This window comes from Coenobita brevimanus, chromosome 80 (genome assembly GCF_032717465.1).
Source record: "Coenobita brevimanus isolate Jiangsu-jjx chromosome 80, ASM3271746v2, whole genome shotgun sequence".
NCBI classification, from domain to species: domain Eukaryota; kingdom Metazoa; phylum Arthropoda; class Malacostraca; order Decapoda; family Coenobitidae; genus Coenobita; species Coenobita brevimanus.
In genome coordinates, this window is record NC_137033.1 from 16,220,037 (window position 1) to 16,244,500 (window position 24,464).

The 24,464-nt window shown below is 39.6% G+C and overlaps 1 protein-coding gene across 1 annotated transcript; it reads left to right on the forward strand.

Moving 5' to 3' along the window:
* The first annotated feature begins 1,172 nt into the window (after positions 1-1,172).
* Positions 1,173-23,250, forward strand: RanGAP (Ran GTPase activating protein). Its single transcript, XM_080279682.1, has 12 exons — positions 1,173-1,255; positions 3,926-4,113; positions 6,004-6,138; positions 6,442-6,555; positions 11,888-12,075; positions 13,834-13,984; positions 14,362-14,473; positions 16,242-16,447; positions 18,363-18,548; positions 18,939-19,061; positions 22,036-22,154; positions 23,070-23,250. Exons 1-12 carry the CDS (start codon positions 1,198-1,200, stop codon positions 23,134-23,136), a joined length of 1,647 nt encoding a protein of 548 aa, XP_080135808.1. The 5' UTR covers positions 1,173-1,197; the 3' UTR covers positions 23,137-23,250.
* The last annotated feature ends 1,214 nt before the right edge of the window (positions 23,251-24,464 follow it).

Genomic DNA, 24,464 nt, shown 5'->3' on the forward strand with positions numbered 1-24,464 from the left:
TCATCCGGACCTCCTGTTCCACCCAAGGGTAGGGTGAGGAGAAGCAATGTCCAGACAGCCCGAACTTACCCAGTCCAGTGGGCCACGCTTCCATTCACTCATCATTCAAGCCCCTGGAATCCTGGCTCTATCGGATACGGCAAAAACATTCACCACATTCTGTAACTTCACATAAACGTATCCAACTGAATAACTATGGCTAATATTTTCTAAAGGGTGTGTGGCTACACCCACGAATTTATAACCACTGACTGTATAACTGTATTTGCTAAAGAAGATGGCAAGACCCACCGCCTTTTGTTGTATAAGTACTCTGTAACCTTGACAACAATAAATATTTCAATTCCAGTTCAGTGAGTTTGACGCTAATGAGTTACAGACTCTGAGCTCATTGAGCTCAGTGTCTGTAACCGAGGGAGAAGTGAGTATAATGTGAGTCGTATTTGTCAGTTATATTTGCTTTAAGACTGTGAATTATTATTTGAAGTAAGGTTTGGAAGACGATAATGGCTGCAGAAAGTTAACAGAAATAAAATTTTGTCATTGAAGAGAAATGAATTTGTTTCATGATTACAAAAATGTTTGTTAGTGATAATTAACTAAATCAATGAATTATTGCTGGAAATCGGGTTTGGTTGATGACAATGGATGAGCCATAATAAACATGTAATGACAAATGAGTTTGATACTGTGGTTTGATATTTATGAATGAAAATTTTTCAACGCTTGTCTTCCTCAGAACTTGTGTGCAAAACAATACACTAATGGCGCGATAATCACAAAGGATCTTAGATATATTCTGTGATTAACAAGGCTCCAGCAGTTTAATGTTATCAAAACTTATTTTATTTCATAGTAGTTTAGTTGTCAAATGTTTGATAATTGCACTGACTATATAAATAAGTGCAGACAAAATTTTTAAACGAACGGATACTCAAGAATTTTTGGGAATACATCCCTTTGTAAGGTTCCACTACGAAGGAAATATAAATATTCTTCGTAATATCAATAATCGTACAAAATTATATTTCTAGATCTGACAGTGAAATGAGATGATTTTTCATAATAAATCTTGTATTACTCCTAGAACTACAATAACAACCGCTTGTGTATGTTTATATTCGAAAAGAGTGTGGTGTGTCTTGGCGGTAAATTGTGTATTTTCCTCACTGTAAAGGTTTCCCATCACAGTTGGTAATGTCGACAACATTGAGCTTTGCTGGTCAAAACAACAAATGGGATACAGTGGAAGATGGTAAGGTATGAAGGCTATAGGCCTCAGTGTTTGCTGTGGTAGGGTTACATTTTAACTACGGTAGGTAGCAGATTTATTCAGATCTTTATTTAAGTGCATATTTAAATCGAACGATTGATTTAACTCAATTTCATATTTACAATTTAAGTGTAAAAGAAAGAAAAGTATTAAAATAACGTACCGGTACCGCTACATAGCCAATGATTCTTGTTACTCAACCACTGGGAGTTTTGCAGTTTCATTTTCCCGTATTTCAGAGTATACATCCTATTATAATAAAGCAGAAATGTATGAGGTCCTCCTCCCCCCCCTTTTTTTTTTTTTTTTACAGGCAGACATGTATACAGTACATGTTTTTATGGCATCCACACCACTAGCAATATTTTGGGGTATAATTTCTTGATGCAACTGCAGGAGAGGTCCCATGCATAGAATTTATAAACATATTTTCTTTCAAACTATAACAATAATAAAGCTGTACTGTAATTATCATTACAGTAGATTTAAAGTTGTAGAAATGTGTAATTTTGAAAATAACCATGTCAGCAAGTGGGTTGGTGGAGGGTTAGTGCCCCTCCCTGTAAAACAAATAACTCAAAGTCAAGTGGCCACCCCTTACGGGATTGTGGCGTCTGGCAATAGATAGATAGATAGATAGTTGGTCACTCACCATGCCGGACTTCACAGGTAGGTTCAACTCTAAGTTCAGTCCGTCATTAATCAATCGTTCCTACTAACCCAAGTGAACTTGATGCAGTAAAAGACGGAAGTAGTGTAGAAACTGGAGAATCACTCCCGTCCACCACTGTTTACTAAGTACAGTACATAAGAAAAAAAAAAAAAAAAAAATGTGATGTATGCATATATAATAGAAAGTGCAGAGAAGTGTTTACATTCAGTAATGAGCATATGATTATCCATTAATTAGGCATGATTCTAAAAATTTACCTTGTTTTTTCATGTAGCATACCATTATCTCCGGAATATAGTAATACTGGAGATGGGATAGTTAGGCTACATGAGTTTAAGTTAGGTTTGGTTAGATGAAATTAGATTGACACTTAAAATCAGTTTAGTTGTCCAATTTTCTTTACATACCATTGATCTGGTTTGATTAGATGAGATTTGGTTAATGTTTTGAGGGGCATGGGGTCTGGGGTGAAGGTAGATGTGGTTAGGTTTGGATAAAGCAAGTTTTTTTTTTTTTTTTTTCAACCAAGTTCATTTTTCAGTGGAAATGCTTCATTTCCCTGCATGTACCCTGGCTAAAACCCTCATTCCCACAGGTCCCCATTATCAGTGAGAAGGTTGAAGAGGGAGAGAAAGCAGGAAAATGAGACATTTCCGCAAGAAGTGAGGGTCAAAAGTAAATGAATTACAAAAGAAAACAAGAAAAAGCTTGTTTTAGCCATAAAATTCATGTTTGCCTGAAAATAAAAATATATCCCTTCTCCCCTGTCTGTCAGTCTATACCTAGTATCTAGCTACAGCCAAATACCTTATTCCTGGAGGTCTGGCCATGAATAAATTACCTTCATGTTTCCTGTCTTCCACCATAAGGCAACACTCCTCCAGTCGACTGTGTTAGGACTGCTCAGCCAGACTTGCTGGGGTTGATCAGCAACAGCTGTTTCTTGCATACCTTTCCACTCCACCCATCCACTTTTTCTTGATCTTCCTCTACCTTTCTTTCCTTCTACTTCACTTACGCTTTTCAAGTCAATTTGTCATCCATTTCCTCGACACGGCTAAACCATCTAAGGATAACATCTCATCCTTACACTTTCCAGCACATCATTGTGAGTACAACAGTGTTCCTGAACTTTTTCTCTGTCTGTCTGTCTCTCCATATAGCTCCATACACTCCTCTTAGCTAACTCATGTCTGCCATTCTCACTGTTGACATACTTTTTGTATGTCCATCCAACAGATTTCAACTTTCATCCATCCATCCGTCATCCAATCCTATGTTGCCCCTTGAGGAGCGTAGGAGCCCGGGGCTAGGCAAGTTGGTCCTGACATTTAAGATGAGAGGGACCAGCCTCACTCATCCGTGAGTGGCATCACGTGAACAGTAAATCCCAACCACCCCATGGATATAAACCTGCACAGGCTTAGTCTGATTGGAGCGCCTTAATTACCGACTAAACCACCAGGTGCCATAATTTAGTTAGGCTCTGTGGTTACCACCAGCATAGGAAATGGTTTCATGGTGTACAGGAAACCATTTGGCCTGTCACTCAGTGTAGAGTCACCAATAGGCAGAAGAAAAAGGAAAGAATGAAGGAAAGAAAGACACTTCTGTAAAATAGTGTGGGGGGTCACAAAAGTATCTTCTAATGACTTTTTAACTTCCATGCCCACTTCCCCATTATTTTTCACTCCCCTCAAAATGTTCTGCAACCCTCCGTCACTACAGTACGTAATTACAGTTCCAAATTGAAGACAGGGATATGTTCCAATATGTCATTTTTTTTTTTTTTTTTTTCCCATGCAGTTGCTACCAGTATTGTAAATCGGAAGAAATTGCCAAATCAGCCAAATAGTTGTATAGCTATTACTGGAACTTTTTTGTCTATTTTTCTTAATACAGTAACTCTGGATTTAGTAGCCAAAACAGATCATGAACTGGTGACTTTTAAGGAGGACTTACTGCGCACTCCTCAACAGTCAAAGATGCAGCAGCTGCCATCAGAAGTGCGCAGGATCTGCGGTGCCTTCAGCTGGAGGGCAATACACTTGGGGTGGAGGCTGCCAGAGTGATGGGAGATGCGCTGGCTGCTCACCCAGAATTTGAACGTGCACACTGGAAGGACCTCTTCACTGGACGCCTCAAGACGGAGATCCCAGATGCCCTGGTTTGTGTTTGACTGACCTGTGTGTACTGGTACAGCAAACCCCGGTTCAACAAAGCAGTTGATTAAGTAAAAAACCCATTGCTACGCTGGTTATCGTAAATCAGAGCCGATTTAATATGAAAAGTATAGGGATGCTTTTTTGAGCCTTGGGTTTGCCCTCCAACCAAGTCCTAGACCCACCCAAATGAGTCCAAAATAAAAGTTTAAAGCCAATCTAAATGGCCTAACAGCTGTAAAAGAAACTAATTTAATCCTAAAACCAGTGCCCGTCTTGCTTGTACCCAGTCAAGGTCTCTGGAGAATGTGATCTCCAACTTGTATTCAAACTTGGCAGAGAATAAGCAGCAGCATTGTATACAATACAATCCCACCATCAGATGGTCCGGGAACAATTAAATAAAAATATGTTATGCATAATAATAATGTATGAATGACGCAGAATCGTCCAAGGTGCAAATTGTTGTGATGGAGAATTGTTGATGTTTTAATGGGGAATGCGATCGATGATGCGAATGGGATAGCCTTTTCAACGGTCCCTTTTTATGTCGTTTTAGTTACTGTTCTGGTTGCTGAGCTCCTTTATTTTCTTCTCCCTTATTTTCCAGCATTTATTTAGAAATTCCTTTGTATTTTCAACGTGTCTTCCCTCAAACAGCCCAATTGTAAATACATGATTTATTGATGTCACAGTTTTCATCAGGGCATGAAATATTTACTGGTACTGTTTAAGGCTTTCATAATTATTAATATTTATGTATAATTAGTATTATGTGTTCCATGATAAGTTAGATGTCCCATGGTCAGACGCAAAATATTCTTTGTTGAGTTGCCAAGTTGTCCACTCTGTTTTGTTCCTCGTCTGATGGGCGAGAATCCTTGCCCCAAATGACAGTGTTCACTCCACCTGTGACTAAAACACATTAATCTGAGTCTAAAAACAGTTTATAATTCAACCTAAACACAAAATCTAAGTCTAAAATATTCATCAAAATCAATTTTAAAAAAATCAAAACCATTGCAAAACTGGGGGTAGGACTATGATAGGCAGGGTAGGGTGGTATTTCTACCTTCATTCTATTCCGGTGTATCGTAAATCAGAATTTGCCTGTATTCATCTACCTATCTGTTTATCATCCAGTCATTTATTAACTTATCAGGAGTGTAGGGGTCTGGGGCTAGGCTGCTTTGCTTAATCCAGATAATTAAGGCAAGACTGACAAGTCACTCATCCCTGAGTTGCATTATATAAGGCTAAAGCAATAAATTCTACCCATCCCACAGATGTATACCCACATAGGCTGCATCCAGTAGGGGTGCCTTAGCTCACTGGATTGTCAGGTGTTAATTTATAGTTTAGGTAATTCTCTTGTTGAATTTTCATAATTGATGTGGGTTGCTGTTCATAATTTTGTGTATACAGTATATTCTTTTTACAATATGTTTTTATTATTAATCATTTCAGGCATTGGCTGATTTTTCCAGGTGGAGGGGTTAGGAGTATACTGTACTGTAATTACAAACTTTCACTTATTTCCTTTCATTGCAGATAAGCTCAAATTTCAGAGTTAAAAGCCTACAAGCAAGGCAAATCCCATCCATTGTGCAGAAAAGTGTGTAAGATTAAACTTGTTCCAGATGTAGCCTTTGGTTAAATCATTAAGTGGGGTATCTTACTTAGCTACATTTATTTGATACACACATTATTTGCTCTTCATGTACTGTATACCCAGAACCAGTTAGAAATGAAAAACGTGAGCCCACTTTATCTTATTATTATTATTATTTTTTTTTTTTTTCTTCATTCCTCACTTACTGGTACTGTAGATACAGCACCTAGCTACTTCCTCTTACTTAGTGATCCAACTGACTTTAACTTCTTTGCTTTGGCAGCGCCATCTCTTCTCGGGTTTGCTTCAAGCAGGAGCAAAGCTAAAGGAACTTGACCTAAGTGACAATGCACTTGGACCAGTTGGAGTGGAAGGAATGATTGACTTCATGAGCTCTCCAGTCTGCTACACACTTGAGGTCTGATCAGTGATAGGGCAAAACTTGTAAACTAATGTAGTGCAGTATAGTAATTCATATATACATACTCTTATAAAATGTAAATTGTCACTTTAGGTCAACCGTGATTGTTCATTGATTACCACCTACACATCTTTTGTGTAAAAAGTTTTGATATTTTAGAATGCACCCTTATATTTAGTCTGTGATGACATACTGTATTATTATTTTACTAATCAAAATTCCTTTTGAGCTTTGAATTTTATTGTACATATCTGTGGTTCATGTGTGATTGCTATAATTTTCTCTGCTTTAACTGTACAGGAATTACGACTGAACAACAATGGTCTAGGCATCAAGGGTGGCACCATGCTGGCTAATTCACTCATGAAGCTGGTGGAGAATGCCAAGGCAGCTGGAGCTCCGCTTAAGCTTAAGGTAAATTCACTGAAAAGGGTGGTGGTTGTGGAGTAATCAAAGCACATTTGGCCCACAGTTGGATGATCTGGAGTTGATTCTTGGGCTGGCCATGAGACTTTTGGGCTTGGTCTCTTTACTGTAGAGTGTTTGCACCAGAATTGAAACAGGGACCTGGAGTTATAAGATGATGGATACATATCATAGTCTGGGGGGATGTTTGTTGGGTGCATTTCTTGTGAGTCATGTACTGAACAAAAAGTAAGGAGCAGTAAAGGAGAATGGATTTGTGAAGGTAGTTGAAAGGAAGAGATGGAAGGAGGAGGAATAAGCAGAAAAGGAATAGAGAAAGAGAAAGACTACTTTTGGGAATCACCCATCCACAAATACAGTAGTGAAAATTCACGTTTAATGAAAACACATGTAAAAGGGCCACCACAGCCATAATTTGATTATGTGATTGTTTAATTCTGCAAAGCATCGCCAGATGTTGGACTCTACTTGTTTGAAGTGTATTTTCTGGTTATAAGCTTTATTAAATCTTCCCAGAGTACATATTTTACTAATGAATTTTGTGATGGGTTATCCATCTGCAAATAACAAACTGGCAACCTCAAAACTGTGAACAACAGGGGGTTACTCTATGTTCCACATGAGTCTGATTAAGTATTTTAGAGGGAAAGAGAAAGACGGTATTTTTCATGTTAGTTGAATAAAGCAGCCTTCATCTTATAGTTAGGCAGCTTTCCATTACTCATGTAGTCTGGAGATTTGATGGTCATGGTTGATTATGAGCTACTTCTCCATTGTTTAGTTGTATCTCAAATTTTGCAGCAACACAATGTTGTCATTTTTTTTTTTTTTTTTTTTTTTTTTTTTTTTTTTTTTTTTTAAATTCAGATGCACTAGTGACTTGTTTTCCCATAAGGTTGCATTATATAGAATTAATTTATTCATTATGGGTGGTAACCTTATAACTAACCAACACGTGTTTCCTATGTGACAACAGTTGGATTGGCGGAGGGTTAGTGCCCCTTCCCAGAAAACTAACTAAAAATACGAACGAGAAGCTTTGGACCAGGACTGACCAACAGGTGTTGATTTAAAACCAAACAAAGACATGGAATGTAAGGGGTGCAAATGATGTGAAAAAGAGATTGTCCAGGTGCTTGAGGGTGCAAAAGTGGATGTATGTGGATTAACTGGAACTAAATGGTAAAGGTGAGACTGTGAGAGAATGGGAGTATGGATGGAGTATATGCATGGGAGTGGGTGAGAATGAGAGGGCAAAAGAAGGAGTGTGTAAAGTATTTTGTGCTAGAGATGGAAGGAGAATGTAAGAAAGTATGGATCAGTTGGCTCAAGCATTGTGTGGGTAAGATTGAAAGTTTGACCACAAATATAGACGATTGTGTGTGTGTATGTGCCAGTGCAAGATCGTGCAAGCAGAGTGAAGGAAGAGTTCAGGACAAATGTGGAAGCATGCATGGAAAAGTTTGAAAGGAATGAGAGAGTGTAACTAATTGAAGATACAAATGGAAAAGTAGAGAATGTGAAGGTGGATGGAGTAGTTGGTGAGTGGGGTGTACCTGCAGAAGTGGATGAGAATGGCGGTGCTCTAGTGGGCATTTTTGCTGGGAGAGGATTAATATAGCCAGTACCTTCTTCAGACACAAAATGATCCACAGTTATACGTAGCGAGTGATGAGAAGGGTGGGTGGTGAACTGAATGAACGGAAGACAATGATTGATTACATGTATGCGGATGAGAGAATGTGTGTAATGGATTCAAGTTCATATAGAGGTTGGGGGAGTGGACTTTCTGACCACCACTTGGTGGTGATGAAAGTCAAGGTCCAAATGAAATGGAGGAATAGAGAAAGGGAAGGACAAGAGGAAGTAGTTCGTACAAGGAGGGTAGAAAGGTTACAAGAGGGTGGAAAAAAGGCAGAATATAGGAGAAAAGTGGAGGAGCGATTGGGTAAATGTGATTTGGAGCTGATTGGGGATGTGGAAGGTGTGTGCAAGATATTCACAGAAGAAATCTGTGCAGCATGTGAGGTGGTGTGTGGGGTGAAGAGAAAATGAAAAGGGGTGCAAGGAACAGCATAGTGGAATGAAGAGGTGGGACAGGCTGTGGCACAAAAAAAGAAAGCATATAGTGAGTGTATGAGAAATGGGTGTGGAGAAAGATGGGAGATGGAAGAGAGAGTTATATATAGAGAGGAAGAGAGAGGTGAAAAAGTTAGTAAGAGAGAGTAAGGAGTGATTTAGGAATTTGGAAGGAATTTGAGTGTTAAGTAGAGGGAATATAAGAAAATGTTTTGGAAAGAGGTAAAGAGAGTTAGACAGGGTGTTAAAGAAGTTTGTCGGGGAGTGAAAGATAAAAATGGTAGATTACTAGTGGAGAAGGGAGAAAAAGTGAGCTGATGGAGTGAACACTTTAAGGAATTGTTGAACATTGGGAATGAAAGTAATGTGAGTATAAGTGACTGGGGAATGGCTGGGAGAAGGAGGGATGTGAGAAAAGAGGAAGAAATGAGTAAGATCAAAGTTGGGGAAGCAATGAAGAAAGTCAAATTGGGGAAAGCTCCAGGAATGGATGGAGTGTGTGATGAAATGCTGAAGCATGGAGGAGAGATAGTAGTCGAATGGATGTGGAAGATATGCAGATTGGCCTAGGAGGAAGGTAAAGTCCCAGAGGACTGGAGGTCAGGTAGAATTACTCCCTTGTACAAAGGAAAAGGAAAAAGAATTGTGTGGTAATTATTGAGGCATTTGTCTTCTTAGTGTAATAGGAAAAGTATATGATAGGATACTTATTGACATAGGGAAATAACAGATGAATTAGTTGGAGAAGAACAGGGAGGTTTTAGGAAGGGAAGAAGTTGTGTAGATCTGATATTCATTCTTAGGTCTTTAGTAGAAAAGTTTCTAGAGAGGGGAAAGAAGTTGTATGTGGCTTTCATGGATTTGGAGAAAGCATATGACAAGGTGGATAGACAAGGATTGTGGAAAGTATTAAGAATATATGTAGTAAATGGGCAGTTGTTGAATGCTGTGAAGAGTATGTATGAGGATGCTAAGGCTGCAAATCATGTGGACAGTGAACTGAGTGAATTTTTCTCTTTGAAGGTTGAACTGAAACAGGGATGTGACATGTCTCCATGGATGTTCAGTCTGTATATGGATGGGGTTTTAAAAGAGATACAAGGTAGGGCAGTGGATGTTGGAGCGGCCCTAATGTGAGAGAGAGCAGTGTGTGGAAACTCCCGGTACTGTTGTTTGCAAATGATACTGTGTTGTTAAATGAAGACGAAGGGGTGCTGCAAGGCTTGGTGAACGAGTTTGTGAGAGTTTGTAGGAAACGGAATTTAAAGGCGAATGTAGGGGTAAGCAAAGTTATGGTCTTCGAGAGAAATGAAGTCACAGAATATACAGTGAGGTTTGATGAGGAGCAAATGGAAAATGTGAGTGTGTTTAAGTACTTGGGTTGTGTGATGAGTGAGGATGGAAGTTTAGAGGATGAAGTGCTTGAAAGGGTACAACAAGGAAGAATGGTTGCTGGTTCTTTGAAAGCATTGATAAGAAACAGGGAAGTGAGCATCTATCTATCAATCTATTGCCAGACGCCTCAATCCCGTTTGGGGTGGCCACAAACAAATCGCCTCCACGTCATCCTGTCACCCTCCATTTCACTGCCCTGCTCCCAACTCACACTGTATGACAGTATTGTGATACCACCTCTAACGTATGGAAGTGAAGCTTGGACCTTGTTGGAGGGACACAAGTCAAGAGTGAGAGCAGTGGAAATGAGTTATCTGAGAGGAGCATGTGGAGTCACTTGAAGAGACAGACTGACAAATGAGGAAGTGAAGGAGCATTGTGTGTGGATGTGGATGTGATACAAAGCATTGGGAGAAAGCCATTGAGGTGGTTTGGCCATGTGGAGAGGATGGAGAGTGAGAGACTGATGAGGAGAGTGTATGTGAGTGAGGTGGAGGGGGAGGCCAAAGATGAGATGGAGGGATGGAGTGGAGAGGTATATGAGAGAGGGGGGTGCGAGCTGGGAGCAGGGCAGTGGAATGGCAGGGGACAGGGCGACATGGAGGTGCTATGTTTGTGGTCACCACATATGGGATTACAGTGTCTGGCAATAGATAGGTAGGTAAATAGAATTTATTCATTATGTTCACCAATTTTTTTTTTTTTCTTCAGTAATTATTTTCCATCCATCCATCCATCATCCAATTGTATGTTGCCCCACGAGGAGCGTAGGAGCCCTGGGCTAGGCAAGTTGGTCGTGACACTTAAGATGAGAGTGACCAGCCTCACTCATCCCTGAGTGGCATTACATGAGCAATAAACCCCAACCATCCCTTGGATATAAACCTTCACCAGCTCAATCCAGTTGGAGCGCCATAATTACCATTTTCATAGTGGTAGGTGGTGGCTACCATCATCCACTCACTTGATGTAGTGCTGCCTACTTCTTCCTTAGCCTTGATTTATTTATTAATTTTTTTCTGTGGCTGCCCTCCTGTCTTCCTATTTCTCCCATCTTGCCTGTCTCTTCTTATTGCTTTTCTTTCCTTTACAGTTGGCTTTACATTGAGTGACAAACCAAATGGTTTCCTTTAAGCCAAGAAACCATTTACAGCGCTGGGTGGTAATCATATAACCAAACCATATGTGCTTCCTACGTGTCAACAAGTGAGTTGGTCGAGGGTTAGTGCCCCTTCCCGTAAAACAAATAACTTAAAGTCAATGGCCACCCCTTACGGGATTATGGCGTCTGGCAATTGATTGATTGATTTGACATAGCCTGAGTAGTTTATGAGCTGTTCCTGTATCAGCAATGTTTTCTTTAATGATTGGTGATTTGCTTTGATAGCATTGCACAAGAAAGGCTTAATTAGAATAAGACAGTGGCAGGCTGTACAGAATTTTAATACAGTGTGGCTAGATTATAACCTGTCTTTTTACATTATTGTTGTTGTTGATCAACCCTAGTCTGTCAGGCTGAGCAGACTCTTCAACCATAGGCAAGCAGCGACCCCTGGAGGACAGAACTGTTCATTGAACTGATGTTCCCTTGCAGTCGACAGCACCTCACAGTAGTGAGGCAGGGGAAAAGTGTGAAGGTTTGGTACTGGGATGGATGCTGCATTTGTGTTTCTCCACCCTGTTAACAGGGGCACAATAGTAGGCTCCACTCCACCCCGTTGTTTGGTTAGAATAATGCTGCAATATCTGGACTGTGTAGCTTGGCCCCGAACCTCAACACTCCTGTTGGTGCAATAATGAATTGGATAATAGGTGAATATTTGAAGAGCATCATGTCTTCTTTCAGGTATTCATTGCTGGGCGCAACAGATTAGAGAAGGAGGGAGCCATTGAGTTTTCCAAGTTCTTCCAGGCCATTGGCAGTTTAGAGGAGGTTGCCATGCCACAAAATGGAATATTCCATGAGGGCATTGCAGCACTGGCACAAGCCTTTAGTACCAATCCAGACCTCAGGATACTTAATCTAAATGACAAGTGAGCATTGTTGTCTGTTTTGTTTATATTTTAATTTTAAATAACATTCTCATCAACATATCTCTGTGAGATGGTTATACTGCTGTACAGCTTTACCTTGAATGGCCTTAAGGCTCATGTTCTTATTAAGTAAATATTTTTGCAATAAAACATTCAGTAAATATTGTTAGGAGTCATCATCATCATCATCCTGTCTCCAGGTAATCCCAGAGAAGGGTACTGTATTATTTCTTGATCTTATTAACTCCATCATCCCCCCTTTTTATATACTGTATATATATATATATATATATATATATATCATCATCATCAATCATCATCATCATCATCATCATCATCATCATCATCATCATCATCATCATCATCCTTTCCCACCCAAGGGCAGGGTGAGGAGTAGCAACGTCCAGACAGCCCAAAATTGCCCAGTCCAATGAGCCACACTTCCATTCACTTATCATTCAAGCCCCCGGAATCCTGGCTCCATCGGATACGCCAAAAACATTCACCACGTTCTGTAGCTTCACATAATCGTATCCGACAGAGTCAATCCAGACGCTGCCACGTTAAAAAGGGGTGCCAAAAATCCCTGATCATGCACTGCTCCTCACGAAATTCGTCCACCCAGCTCGATCTCCTGTCAGTTCCCTAGCCTCACCGACTTCCAAACCTCTCCTCCTTACACATTCATCCACCATATCTCTCCACCTTCTCCTTGGCCTACCTCGCCTCCTCCCTCCTTCGAATTCGCTCAGATATACCTTCTTCACCACTCTATTGTTATCCATTCTCTCCACATGACCATACCATTTCAGTATACTCTCTTCAATTCTGGTGTCCACCGACTTCCTCACTCCGCATCTTTCACGAATCACATTATTTTGTATCCTGTCCACCCTCTGTACTCCACATACATTCCTCAGCAGTCCCATCTCCACTGCTCTTACTCTTGACTTCATTTTCATGCCACACCATAGTCTCTCATCCATATGGTAAAGTTGGCACTAACACTCCTTCATGTAAGCCTCATGCAGCTGCAACACTCAAGCCTCTGTTTCTTATCAAGGCCTTCATTGCAGCAGCTACTTTTCTTCCTTGTGTCAGTCTACTTTCAACTTCTTTTGCATGTTTTCCTCTCTTTTCTATCACTGTACCTAGGTATTTGAACTCCCACACCAATTCCAGTCTCTCGCCATTCACTGTTACATTGCACTGGGAGTCACCTTCTCTCTCAATAACCATCAGTCCACTCTTTTCTACATTTACTCTCAAGGAACAACGCTTACAGACATCAGCAAAACTCTGCACTAGCCTACCAAGTTCTTGTCCGGTACTTCCATGCAGTACTGCATCATCAGCATACAACAAGTTTGAGATATTCCATCCATCAACATTCATTACCAATGCCATCCCTCTCTCCATATATATATATATATAAAAACATTCGTGACTTACAAACATTTCCTGTATAAATTTAAGTCTTATGGTTATCTCTCTGTTTCATTTCTTCATTTGGGTCTTATTGTCTCTATTATATTGATTTATTAGCATCCCTCTTGAATATAATAGTTTGTTTCCTATGTCTTTAAAATGCATCTTCTCTTCAGTACAATTACCCACATAGTTAATTCCCCATATCTGTAAACTGCATCTTGTGAAGTCTTCCCCCTGCTGACAAACTGTTTCTTGTCGTTTGTTTTCCATGCCTATGAATCACATTTTGTAATTTGTTCACCATGTTTATGGAATTTAATCTTACAGCACATTCACCCCCCGTGGAGCACGTGCCATGGCAGCACATCTACCACTCATGCAGAATCTGGAGGTCATCAATTTTGGGGACTGTCTTATTAAAACAGCTGGTGCCAAGCACATTGCTCAGGCCCTCACTGATGGGCACTTGCAGCTTAAAGTGAGTACATGTACAGCACAGATAGTGTTGTATATGCTTGCAGGTAGGATTATTTTATAAATAACTCTGTGTATGTGGTAATCCCTTTTCTTATTTTTTGAAAAACTTAGTGTGTGTAATCCCTTTTTTGTTTTTTAATCTACATCGTTCCATCCTTAGGTGAGGAAAAAATCTTGATGATGATAATGATGATGTGACTGTTTTACTGGCCATTCAGTTGATTAATTCCCCTCCTATCAAGTTTCTTCTTTCCTCTGCCTCACCCCATCCTTATGTGGAAGAAAGAGTTCACAGTAATTAATTGTAATAAAATGATATAATAAAAAGAAGAACATTGTTTTGTATTGTTGTTATTATTATTATTATTATTATAACAGGAACTACACCTGGACAGCAATGAGATAGAGGTGGAGGGAGGTCTGGCAGTAGCCAATGCCATGACCAACAAGGACAACCTCACCACACTCAATCTTAACTACAATCAGTTTGGTGAGTCTAGTTATTAGAACAGGTGGTAGGTGATGGCGACCATTATCCACTCGCTTGATGTTGTGCTCCCTGCAATTTGTGAATGGGTGTTTAAGTATGAATGAACTGCAAAGTGTTTAGTCATCTGCATATGAGTGAATGGGATTATGGGCAACAGATAAGAGATCAGTAATATTAATTAGGAATAGGGTTGGAGCCAGAACTGATCCTTGTGGCACGCCAGCATTAATTGACTGGAAATTGGTGTATACATCATCTACTCTTATCTTTCTGTCGCTAAGATATGAGGAAATCAGAGGAACAAAAGATGTTAGGCAATAGCAAGGGAGTTTGGGCACCAGGGAACAGTGCCACACTCTATCAAAAGCTTTAGAGATATCAAGGGCTACTGCATGGGTTTCTCCATGTTGGTCAGTTGATTGATGGATGGGTTGAGTCAGGAGTATATCAAGAGTGACTCTTTCTTGGCAAAAACCGTACTCTCCATCACTAATAAAGTTGTTGGATTCAAGATGTTTAACAGTGTGCTTATTAATTACAATCTCAAATACTTTACCAAGAGAGAAGATTTAATAGCCATTGGTCTGTAATGAGAGAGGTTAGAGGAACTTCTGTTCTTTGAAATTGGGTGGATATTGGCTTCTTTCCAAGAATTAGGGAATAAAGAAGTACAGTACGCATACATAGTCTGAATAATTTAGCTAGACCAGCAGCAAGTTCTGGGGAACATTTATTCAAAACAATTAGAGGATTTCCATTTGGACCTGAAGCTTTGTTGGTTGGTAAATTGTCTAGAACGGATATTATGGATCTAGTCTGTATCTTAATTGGAGCTATATCTGGAGAGTCATGTTCAAGTATATGAACATTCTGGCTGACTTCCACTAAAGTAGAATTTCTGGCAAATGTACTGGCTAGGATGTTCGCTTTACCTTGTGGGTCATTTATGGTGTTACCATCAGAAGATTTTAGTGAGGGAACTGGTAGTGACTTGTAAAGTTATTGTTGAAGAATTGAGAGCTGACCAGAGTATTCTATTGTCATTTGGATTATCTAATAGTTTGGATGCTCAGTTGTGAGGAAAGTTTGAGTTTGTGAGGTCAGTTACTGCTTTTGCATGGTTTCTAGCAATTTTAAATTGAGTGAATGATTCAGATCATTTTGATTTTAAGTAAAAGTTATATGCTAAAGACCATTGGGTCGCGGCTCTGGCACAGTTGCTGTCAAACCATTTTGGGGAGTTTGATCTTTTAGTGGCTGTTGATTAAGTATGAACAATTTGCGTAATTTACTGATTACTTATTAGCCAAAAATATATCCAGCAAGGCCAACCATAATGAGGACCACCTGTATTTTCAAACGACTGTAGGAACACTAACTAACTAACTACCCTTGCCAAGAGGCTCTTTAACCAATGGTTGTTTTAACATTTTACTTGTTATTTTTGAACACTACCAGGGTTGTTTTAACATTAATTTAAAATTTTTGGGCACCTAGTAATATACTGGATTTAGGTGTTTTCACTAGTTGTGGCCCATAATGGTTTCAATCCAAGGGTTGGTTGTGGTTCATTGCTCACATAATGCTACACTGGTACAAGGGACTGGACATCCTTGCCTTAAATGATAGGACTGAGTAGCATAGCCCTGGGTCTGTACACTGTATATTGAGCATTAAAGGATTGGATAATAGTTTGATAGGTACTTTGTACCCATTTGTATACAGTACATACTTTGTAGTGAGGTCATCAATTGTATTTTTGTTTCAGGGGAAGAAGGCCGAGAAAGTATTGTTATTGTCTTGCAAGAAATTGCCCGTTTAGATGCCCTTGACACTCTGGAAAACGATGAAGAACCTGACAGTGAAGAGGATGAGGATGAAGATGAGGAAGAGGATGAGGATGAGGTGCAAGAGGTATCTGGTTCAGGCGTCAGTCCCCTCAAACGCTCAGAAGCTGTTATTACTCCAGTGAAGGTATGGCAATCTGCAGACAGCCCTCATGGCAAGTACCCATGTTTAATGTTCTCTCTCTCTCTCTCTCTCTCTCTTTAAGTCATTGGTAAATTAAAGAAAAATTGCCCATTGAAGTTCTGTTGCTGTCTGTGAAGTTGATTTAATAGTTTTCTCTAGGATATTATAACTATTGTATGATTTTTTTTTTTTACTCCTCTATTACTTATATTGAGAACTAACAATTGTATGAAAAAAATTATATTAACAAAAAAAACTCCTTAGTTACATCAAGAACTGCCTGTATTAAGAATCTGGTCCCCGGGACATCTTTATCATTTTGGTCTTACCATATTCTTGTAATTTTATTCAGTTTATGGTGGATTTTTCAAATGAAAGTGGTTAAAAAAAAAAAAAAAAAAACAGTATAAGAGGTCTGCTCCATATTGAATAAAGCATAGGGATATATTTTTGTCATTTAATTCTTTCCATATCCTGACAATTTCATTCAGCTTAGGAGAGGCCATTTGAACAGGAGGGGTTAGAGATAGCCCTAATAAACCCTTTCAGTGTGCGTGGCTCTTCCTGAGTTGAGTAAAGCCTATGGGCACCTTATTTTTCCTGTTGCTCTTCCCATATCCTGATGATTGTATTCAGCCTAAGATAGACATTTTAAGCTGGAGAGGTAGGTATAACATTAATAAACTCCATCACTATGAGTGGCCATTCCTACTTTGAATAATATTGTCAGATTGTGGCAAGAAGTATCCAAAAAGAATTAATGTGGTTAATTAATTAATTTTAAATGCTTCCTGTTTGTGTGTAATGTGATTCATAATGAATTATTCTTCATAATCAACATTTGATGATGAAAACTGAGAGCTTATGTTTTGACAGGGGATCAAAATGACTGAAGCACTGTATATACAGAACAATGCAGGATAGGTCTAGCATCCCCACACAGCTTGATAAATGATGTAATGACTCTCTGACAGGCTTATGTGAAGCACACCTATATAGAATAGTAAAAAAAAAAAAGAAAAGTAATAATAAATTAACATGCCGGTAGTTGATTGTGAGTCGGAGCTGGGATTCCAACCTGAAAATTCTGTGGTTCATTTCACTGCAGCCTTTTTTTGCATTCTCTTTCTTTATTTGTGGATCCCACTGCACCTCAGTTTGTAGTTAGGGATTACTGATAAAATGATATTGGTTGTGAAATTTTGTATTGCTTTGTACAAGGAGGGGTCTTGCTGGAGAAACCGATCATTCCACACTACTTTCTTCAAATTTTTTTCATTTGACAGTTTTAAATTAAGGTGACATTTGGGCAGTTTGCCTGTGGCCATTCCCTTCAGGATTTAAGTATCTGGCAATAGGTAGTTAAATAGCTAGATAGATAGAATTTGTATAGTTTTGTGATTGTTAAGAACTATTTACAACATGCCATTGATACCTTTCCATTTTTTCCTAGCTTTCATACTCTTTCACTGTACAGCCTAAGCAGCTCAGTCTCTGTTAACCGTTCTATCTATCTGTTGCCAGACACTTTAGTCCCGTAAGGGGTGACCAGAAACAAATCGCCTCCATGTCACCCTGTCTCTGCCATTTTACAACCCTCCCTCCAGCTCACGCCCCCACTCTTGTATACACCTCTCCACTCCATCCCTCCCTCAGCCTCCCCCCTCCCTCCCCCCCCACCACCTCACTCACATACACTCTCCTCATTAGTCTCTCGCTCTCCATCCTCTCCACATGGCCAAACCTCCTCAGAGTATTTCTCCTAATGCTTTCCATCACATCCACATCCATACCACAGTGCTCCTTCACTGTTAACTCATAAAAGCCCTTTTCCACATGTCATTTATAGTTAAGAGCATTTTTCCTCATATCATTTATATTCTTCCTTTACCTCATACATCTCATGTTCTTCTTTCAGTGTACAGCTTCAGAGTTCAATGAACAGCCCACAGCAGGTCGACTTCTTGGCTTGGGTAATTCTGGACCACAGCAGTTACTGGAGGAGGCCAGGCGGCAAGGGGAGGGCTCAGATGAGGAGTACATCATGGCATGCTTCACCACTTTGATGAGAGTGGCATCATTGGCTGTTGTCAACAATACCACAGCAAGTGTCCTTTATATAAAGTTGCTTTTTTCTGAAGATATTGATAGTTCTTGGTTTAGTCAGTCAATTTGCTCCAACTGGATGTTGCTCATAAGGATGCACATCCAGGAGATGGGTGTGATTTATTGTTCACTTAATGACACTCATTTACTACTTCTGTGTTTCTACACTCCTTCACATAATTCCTTTCGTCTATTCTCCTGACATGTCCAAACCATCTCAATCTCCTCCTTTTACTTCCTTCTTGATGCTTTTCACTCCCAGTCTCTTCTCATTTTTCTGAGATTATTTTGCTAGATATGATCATAGCAACTAACTTTTTTTCTTTTTTTTCCAATTGAATTTACATGGTGTGTGGCATATTCTTTAATTGTTGCTTACTTATTCCAGGTGCAAGAAGAAGTTAAGAGAGTGACAGAAGAGTTGGCAAGAGCTGCATTTAGTTCCGAGCGTGAACTGTCGTCTCTGCCCACCAATAGCCTACTGGTTCATCTAGGGCTGATCAAATGTGAGGTAGGACAAAAATACAGTTAAACTTCGTGTATCTTACTCCACATACAGTACTTAGTTTAATAACAGGAATTTGTTGTTGGGTGGTAAATTTATAACTAAATGACACCAAGTGGTCTTAATGGGTTTGGTGGTCTATAAGAGTTTAGCTCCAAGAGGTGATGTTTTTGCTCCTGTAATGCTACGGGTGTTGGGGGAAGCTTTCCTGTCATAACCCCTACGCACTGGTTTGATGGCATAGGCCACCACAAAAGGGGTGAACAGAGACCGCCTGGTGATGGGAGGAGCCACAAGTTTATTCCCGCCACAGTTTGAACTGGCTGCCATGCGATCTTGTTACCAAAGGGTAGGGAGAGATGCCCGCCACCTGATGCAGGCGTACCTCAGGCTTCTCTTTGACTTAGCCAGGTGTAGAATGATGTTTTCTGAAACCTCTTCGTCCGATTCTGTTCCCGCCTCATGCGGACCCCTTGCCTCATTCACCCCTGCCAAGCCTCTGCCCAAGGATACTAGGAAAGGGCTCAGTGATAGTGCCATAGGGCATGCCTTGCATGCCGCTGTGTCTAGTTTATCTAATAGTGGAGAAGTTATCACGTTGAGAATGAAGCCAAAGTCAGGGCTGTGCGCACAAACGCGGAGACATCCCGCTTCAAGCGGCAAAAGTTACTAATCTTCTTCACGTACATACTCATCGACGCGACCACCTGCAGACCTGGGGATGCATTCATTCGTAAAAAGAGTTGATGAGTGATATGGTCCTTAATATGTTTCCCTAACTGCTATTCTTTCCCAGTTATGAAGGTTTGAAAAATAGCTATTTTGGGAAATATGCCCATTGTGAGAGGGCAGCCGCGCCAAAATATGCCAGGTGTCTATGAGTTAAATGTCTGTATTGAACAGTCTAGCCCTGAACCCTTGCATTCCTGACGGAACAATAAAGGATTGGATGACAGACAGGTATAGAATTTCCAGATAACATTCCTGATATATTGGGCTGCCTATAAATTTTAAAACAAACATATAGCTACTGTAACTTGATGGGGTAATTGTCCTTGCATATAGATATCTGGTTCTTCTGTACAGTTATTCTTCACTTCAGACTGTAGATGTGATCTAAAAGCTGCCTTGTTGAGAAAATCTTACATTAATCTCACCACTCTAGTGTTGTGTTCTTCATTTCATTCTTTTTGCCTCCAGACGATTTAATCATAGGCATGTCAGAATGGAAAGATTATAGAAACCCTTCATTAATTCCTCAGTTAAATAAACTCATCTGGAGATAGCAAGAGTTGACTAAAAGGATGTTACTGTACCGAAGAGGATAATTGAGGGTTGTGCTTCAGTAAGACAGATTACCCTTCCCAGGTAGCTGTTAAAGATAAGGTGTATCTGAATGTATTGAAAGTTATGGTTCATAAGCAGTTTAACAAATTAACTGGTCTATTCTATATACTGTACAGTAAAAGTCCTCCAATCTTACCACCAATCATAATCCGAAAATCCCAATACTCCTAATTTGTCAAGGCAAATTTTTTTTTTTTTTTTTTTTTTTTTTTTTTTTTCCTGGGCTCTATCTAAGGATTTATCTGGTTTGGACTTGGACTTGGACTTGGACTTGGATGTACTTGTCTGCAACTATTCATCTACACTTCTATTCATTTCCCGTGAGTAAAACAATAACCCATGTCATTTTAAGTGTTTATTTAATGATCATGTACGTATTCCTTATGTATTCAAAGGGCCCTCTAGTAGTCCGAAAAAAACAATAGTCCGAAAGACCCTTGGTCCCCTGCTGTTCAGATTACAGGACTTATACTGTACCTAGGCTGCTTTCCCCCCCAAAAGGGGGGTATATTTAGATAAAAGATGAGGAGTTCTGTCAATCTTGATCCTTCACTTCACATCTTGACTACTTAGTAATACGTATGGCAAGTTATGTGAAAACAGTTCTTATGATGATTGGCAATTTTACTTGGTATGGTATATTGGTAAAGAAGTGTAAAATGAGGAATTACTGTAGTCTAAATCAGTGTCACTTCTGAACAGTTTTCACACATGCTTCACGTAGGAAAGAAATTGAACATATCTGCCTAAGAAGCATTCCTCCAAAGCTTACAGAATGTTTCATATTGTATAAAGGTTTGAAGCCGGTTTTAAAACTTACTTTTGTTTTACATGTTATTGGGTATTTTATGTTAGTAAAACAGCTTTTACATTAAAAATATCCATCCATCCATCCTTCATCCAATCCTATGTTGCCCCATGAGGAGCGTGGGAGCCCTGGGGTAGTCAAGTTGGTCCTGACATTTAAGATAAGAGTGACCAGCCTCACTCATCCCTGAATGGCATTATGTGAGCAGTAAACCCCAACCACTCCTTGGATATAAACCTGCACCAGCTCAATCCGATTGGAGTGCATTAATTACTTGCAAATCCACCAGGTGCCACACTATGGTTATATGGTTACCACTCAGCTTAGTAAATGGTTTCCTGGTGTAGAGTCACCCACAGGCAGAAGGAAGAGAAAAGAATGAAGGAAAGAAAGATGGAAGAGGGAGTTTATAGTCACCTGTAGGCAGAAGGAAGAGGAAAGAATATGATGAATTAAAAATGCAAATATTGTTCTCAAGACTGAGAGGGTTACAATGTTGGCCTACCATTATTACAGTATATACTGTAATCTGTGTGGCCCCTGTTATTGATGTGAATATATTTTGTTGTTCTTGTGTCCTCAAGCTTATCTGAACATAAACTGGATAGACAACAGGTTCAAGTTGCCCCTCTCTTGCAGTTCACAATCCTCGTTTTGAGATACAAGGTGGGAGTTGAGAGGTGTTTGTATGTTGGAGCCAACAGATGAAAGTTTCCCTCTTCAGCACCTGATCTAGATATGAATTAGGCATGAGTCAGTCCCATAACTACAGTACTTATGCTCTTTCATCTGTTTGTGCTGAGTCAGCTTGATATTCTTTCACAGAACAAGAAATTTCAGCTGGAATGGGACTTACGTGGATGTCTGCTAACTCTGGCCAACCTTGTTCGGCAGCCTGTATTCCCCAGTAGCACAAAGGATACACTTCAACTATTCTTGTCAAAGTAAGTCTGGATGTAGAGTATATTTTGTAGCACATTTGTTTTAACTCTAGTAAGATGCTTAACCCCTTTCAGGTTATTTTTTTCATGTATGTATAGTTGGATTGGAGGGTAATTTGATCAGTAACCAAGAGACTAGTTTGCATCAAACAAGTAAGGCTCATTGAATTTCAGGCAATTGCAGCTTGGAACTCAGTATGCAGGAAAGGCATAGCTTCATCAGGTAAAAATAAGTGACTGGTAAATGGCAGTGTATTGAGCATTGGATGTTAATGGGGTAATAGTAAATATTTGTTTGGAGTTTTGATAAGCATTTATTTTTCAGTAATCAGCAGAAATGGGGGAATACATATCTTCATTTTGGTGAAGTGGTTGGGAAAAATATGTAAAGTTTTGTGTTTATGCATTATTATTTATAATCTGTGTGAGAAGTTTGGGAGCTTTGAGGAGGTTGATATGAATGTGCTGGAATGTATTATGAGGAAAACCTTGAGATGGGTTGGTCCTGTGGAACAAATGGAAAGGGAGAGATTGAACTGGAAAGTTTATATGACTCTTAGGTGGCTACCAGGCATATAGTAGAAGTTGTGATAGTTTGGAACACATCACCAACATCAAACAAGGGCTTGATGCATTCAGTTATGTTTGGGAAGGGAAATGTCCTAACACAGTGTTTCCATGCAGATGACTGAGAGGAATAATCTATATATCTGTCTGTCATCTAGTCCTTTATTGCCATCAGAAGCATAAAGACATGGAGCTAGGCTAATGAGTCTGGAACTCTTAAGTTGAGAGTGACCAGTCACTGACCCTCTGCATAGTGTTGCATAAACAGTAAACTTTAAACACTCCTCTGATGTAAACCCATTGTAGCCTTATCTCATGACCTACCTTAACTTAAGGATTCTTTCCCCACAGACCGAATACCCGGATTGATGCTTGCATCCAGGAGAAACACGAATTGATGAGGGTGTTGTTCCAGTGAAAAGAGAGAGTCCTAGAAACTGAGCATAAGGCCAATATTCACCTTTGGCACTTAGGATAATTTCTTAACCCATTCAGTCAGAGGACATTATTCTATTCTTGATACCTCCAGACAGTTTTGTTAAGCTTTGGAGAGACAGTTTGTAATGATATCATTAGAAGCAGTCTCTGTTAACCACTTTGCAGCCTCATTCCTCTCCCTGCCCTGAATAGAATCATCTGGAGACACTAAAAATTTAATAAAAGTACACCTTTCATTTGAAGGGGTTACCCATTGAAAATAGGTAATGTCCTTTTTTGTTAATTCTTGCTGCAACCAGATGATTTTGTTCAGTGTAGGAAAAGCATCTCATACTGAAGGGATTTATTAAGGCTGTATCAAATTCTGCCTGTTGGAAAAACCAGTCTTAAATGAAACTGTCAGGAAATAGCAAACATTAGTGACGACGACCCCAAGTTGAATGAGTTAAAAACGAGAGATGCCATAGACTGAATGATACAGTATGTATGATTTATGTCCTGGGTGAAAGTGTACATACCATTTACCTGTAAGATGAATAACAAGTCCTCATTATAATGTCACCGTTTTTTGTTTGTAGTGTTAAGTCCACAGTCAAAAGCAGAAACTTGCTAAAGTTTCATTGGTATCTATAAAGCTGATTTGCCTGTTTCACCAGTTTACATCACCAGTTATATGGAAAAAGTTGTGATGTTTTGGAACATATCCTTGACCTGTAATAAGGACACCTATACAGTATTCACTCACTTAACAAAGCAGTTATGCTCCTGAACACTATCATGTTATGTGGAAATTGCCTAAAGTAAAGTTCATATTCCAGGAAGAAGGTTATCTTCTCATATTTTAAAAATAATATTCACAGCTGCAGGTGAGTGTTAGAATGCATGCACTGTTGTGACTGGATGTGTCTGGATTTATTAAATAATTTAAAGAGTTGAGCAAATTTTGGGATATATATTACTGTGAGCAGTATCATCTCAAGCCTTTCACTGCATATTGTGACCACTTTCTGATGAACACATATCATAAAAAGTGTTCATGTGTTGATTAATAACTTCATCATCATCATCCAGACCTCCTTTCCCATCCTAGGGCAGGGTGAGGAGTAACAACATCCAGACGGCCCAACTTTGCCCAGTTCAAGGGGCCACACTTTCAAGCACTCATCACTCAAGCCCCTGGAATCCTGGCTCTATCTGATACGCCGAAAACTTTCACCACATGCTGTAGCTTCACATAAACGTATCAGATAAATTTGGTGAATGTTTTCGGCATATCAAATAAAACCAGGATTCTGAGGGCTTGAATGA

Excerpts from the sequence above, each read along its gene's own strand:
- RanGAP (XM_080279682.1), top strand. The coding sequence starts at position 1,198 with ATGTCGACAACATTGAGCTTTGCTGGTCAAAACAACAAATGGGATACA. Across the intron at positions 12,076-13,833 it reads ATACTTAATCTAAATGACAA|CACATTCACCCCCCGTGGAG; the intron begins GTGAGCATTGTT and ends TTAATCTTACAG. Across the intron at positions 16,448-18,362 it reads CTGTTATTACTCCAGTGAAG|TGTACAGCTTCAGAGTTCAA; the intron begins GTATGGCAATCT and ends TTCTTCTTTCAG.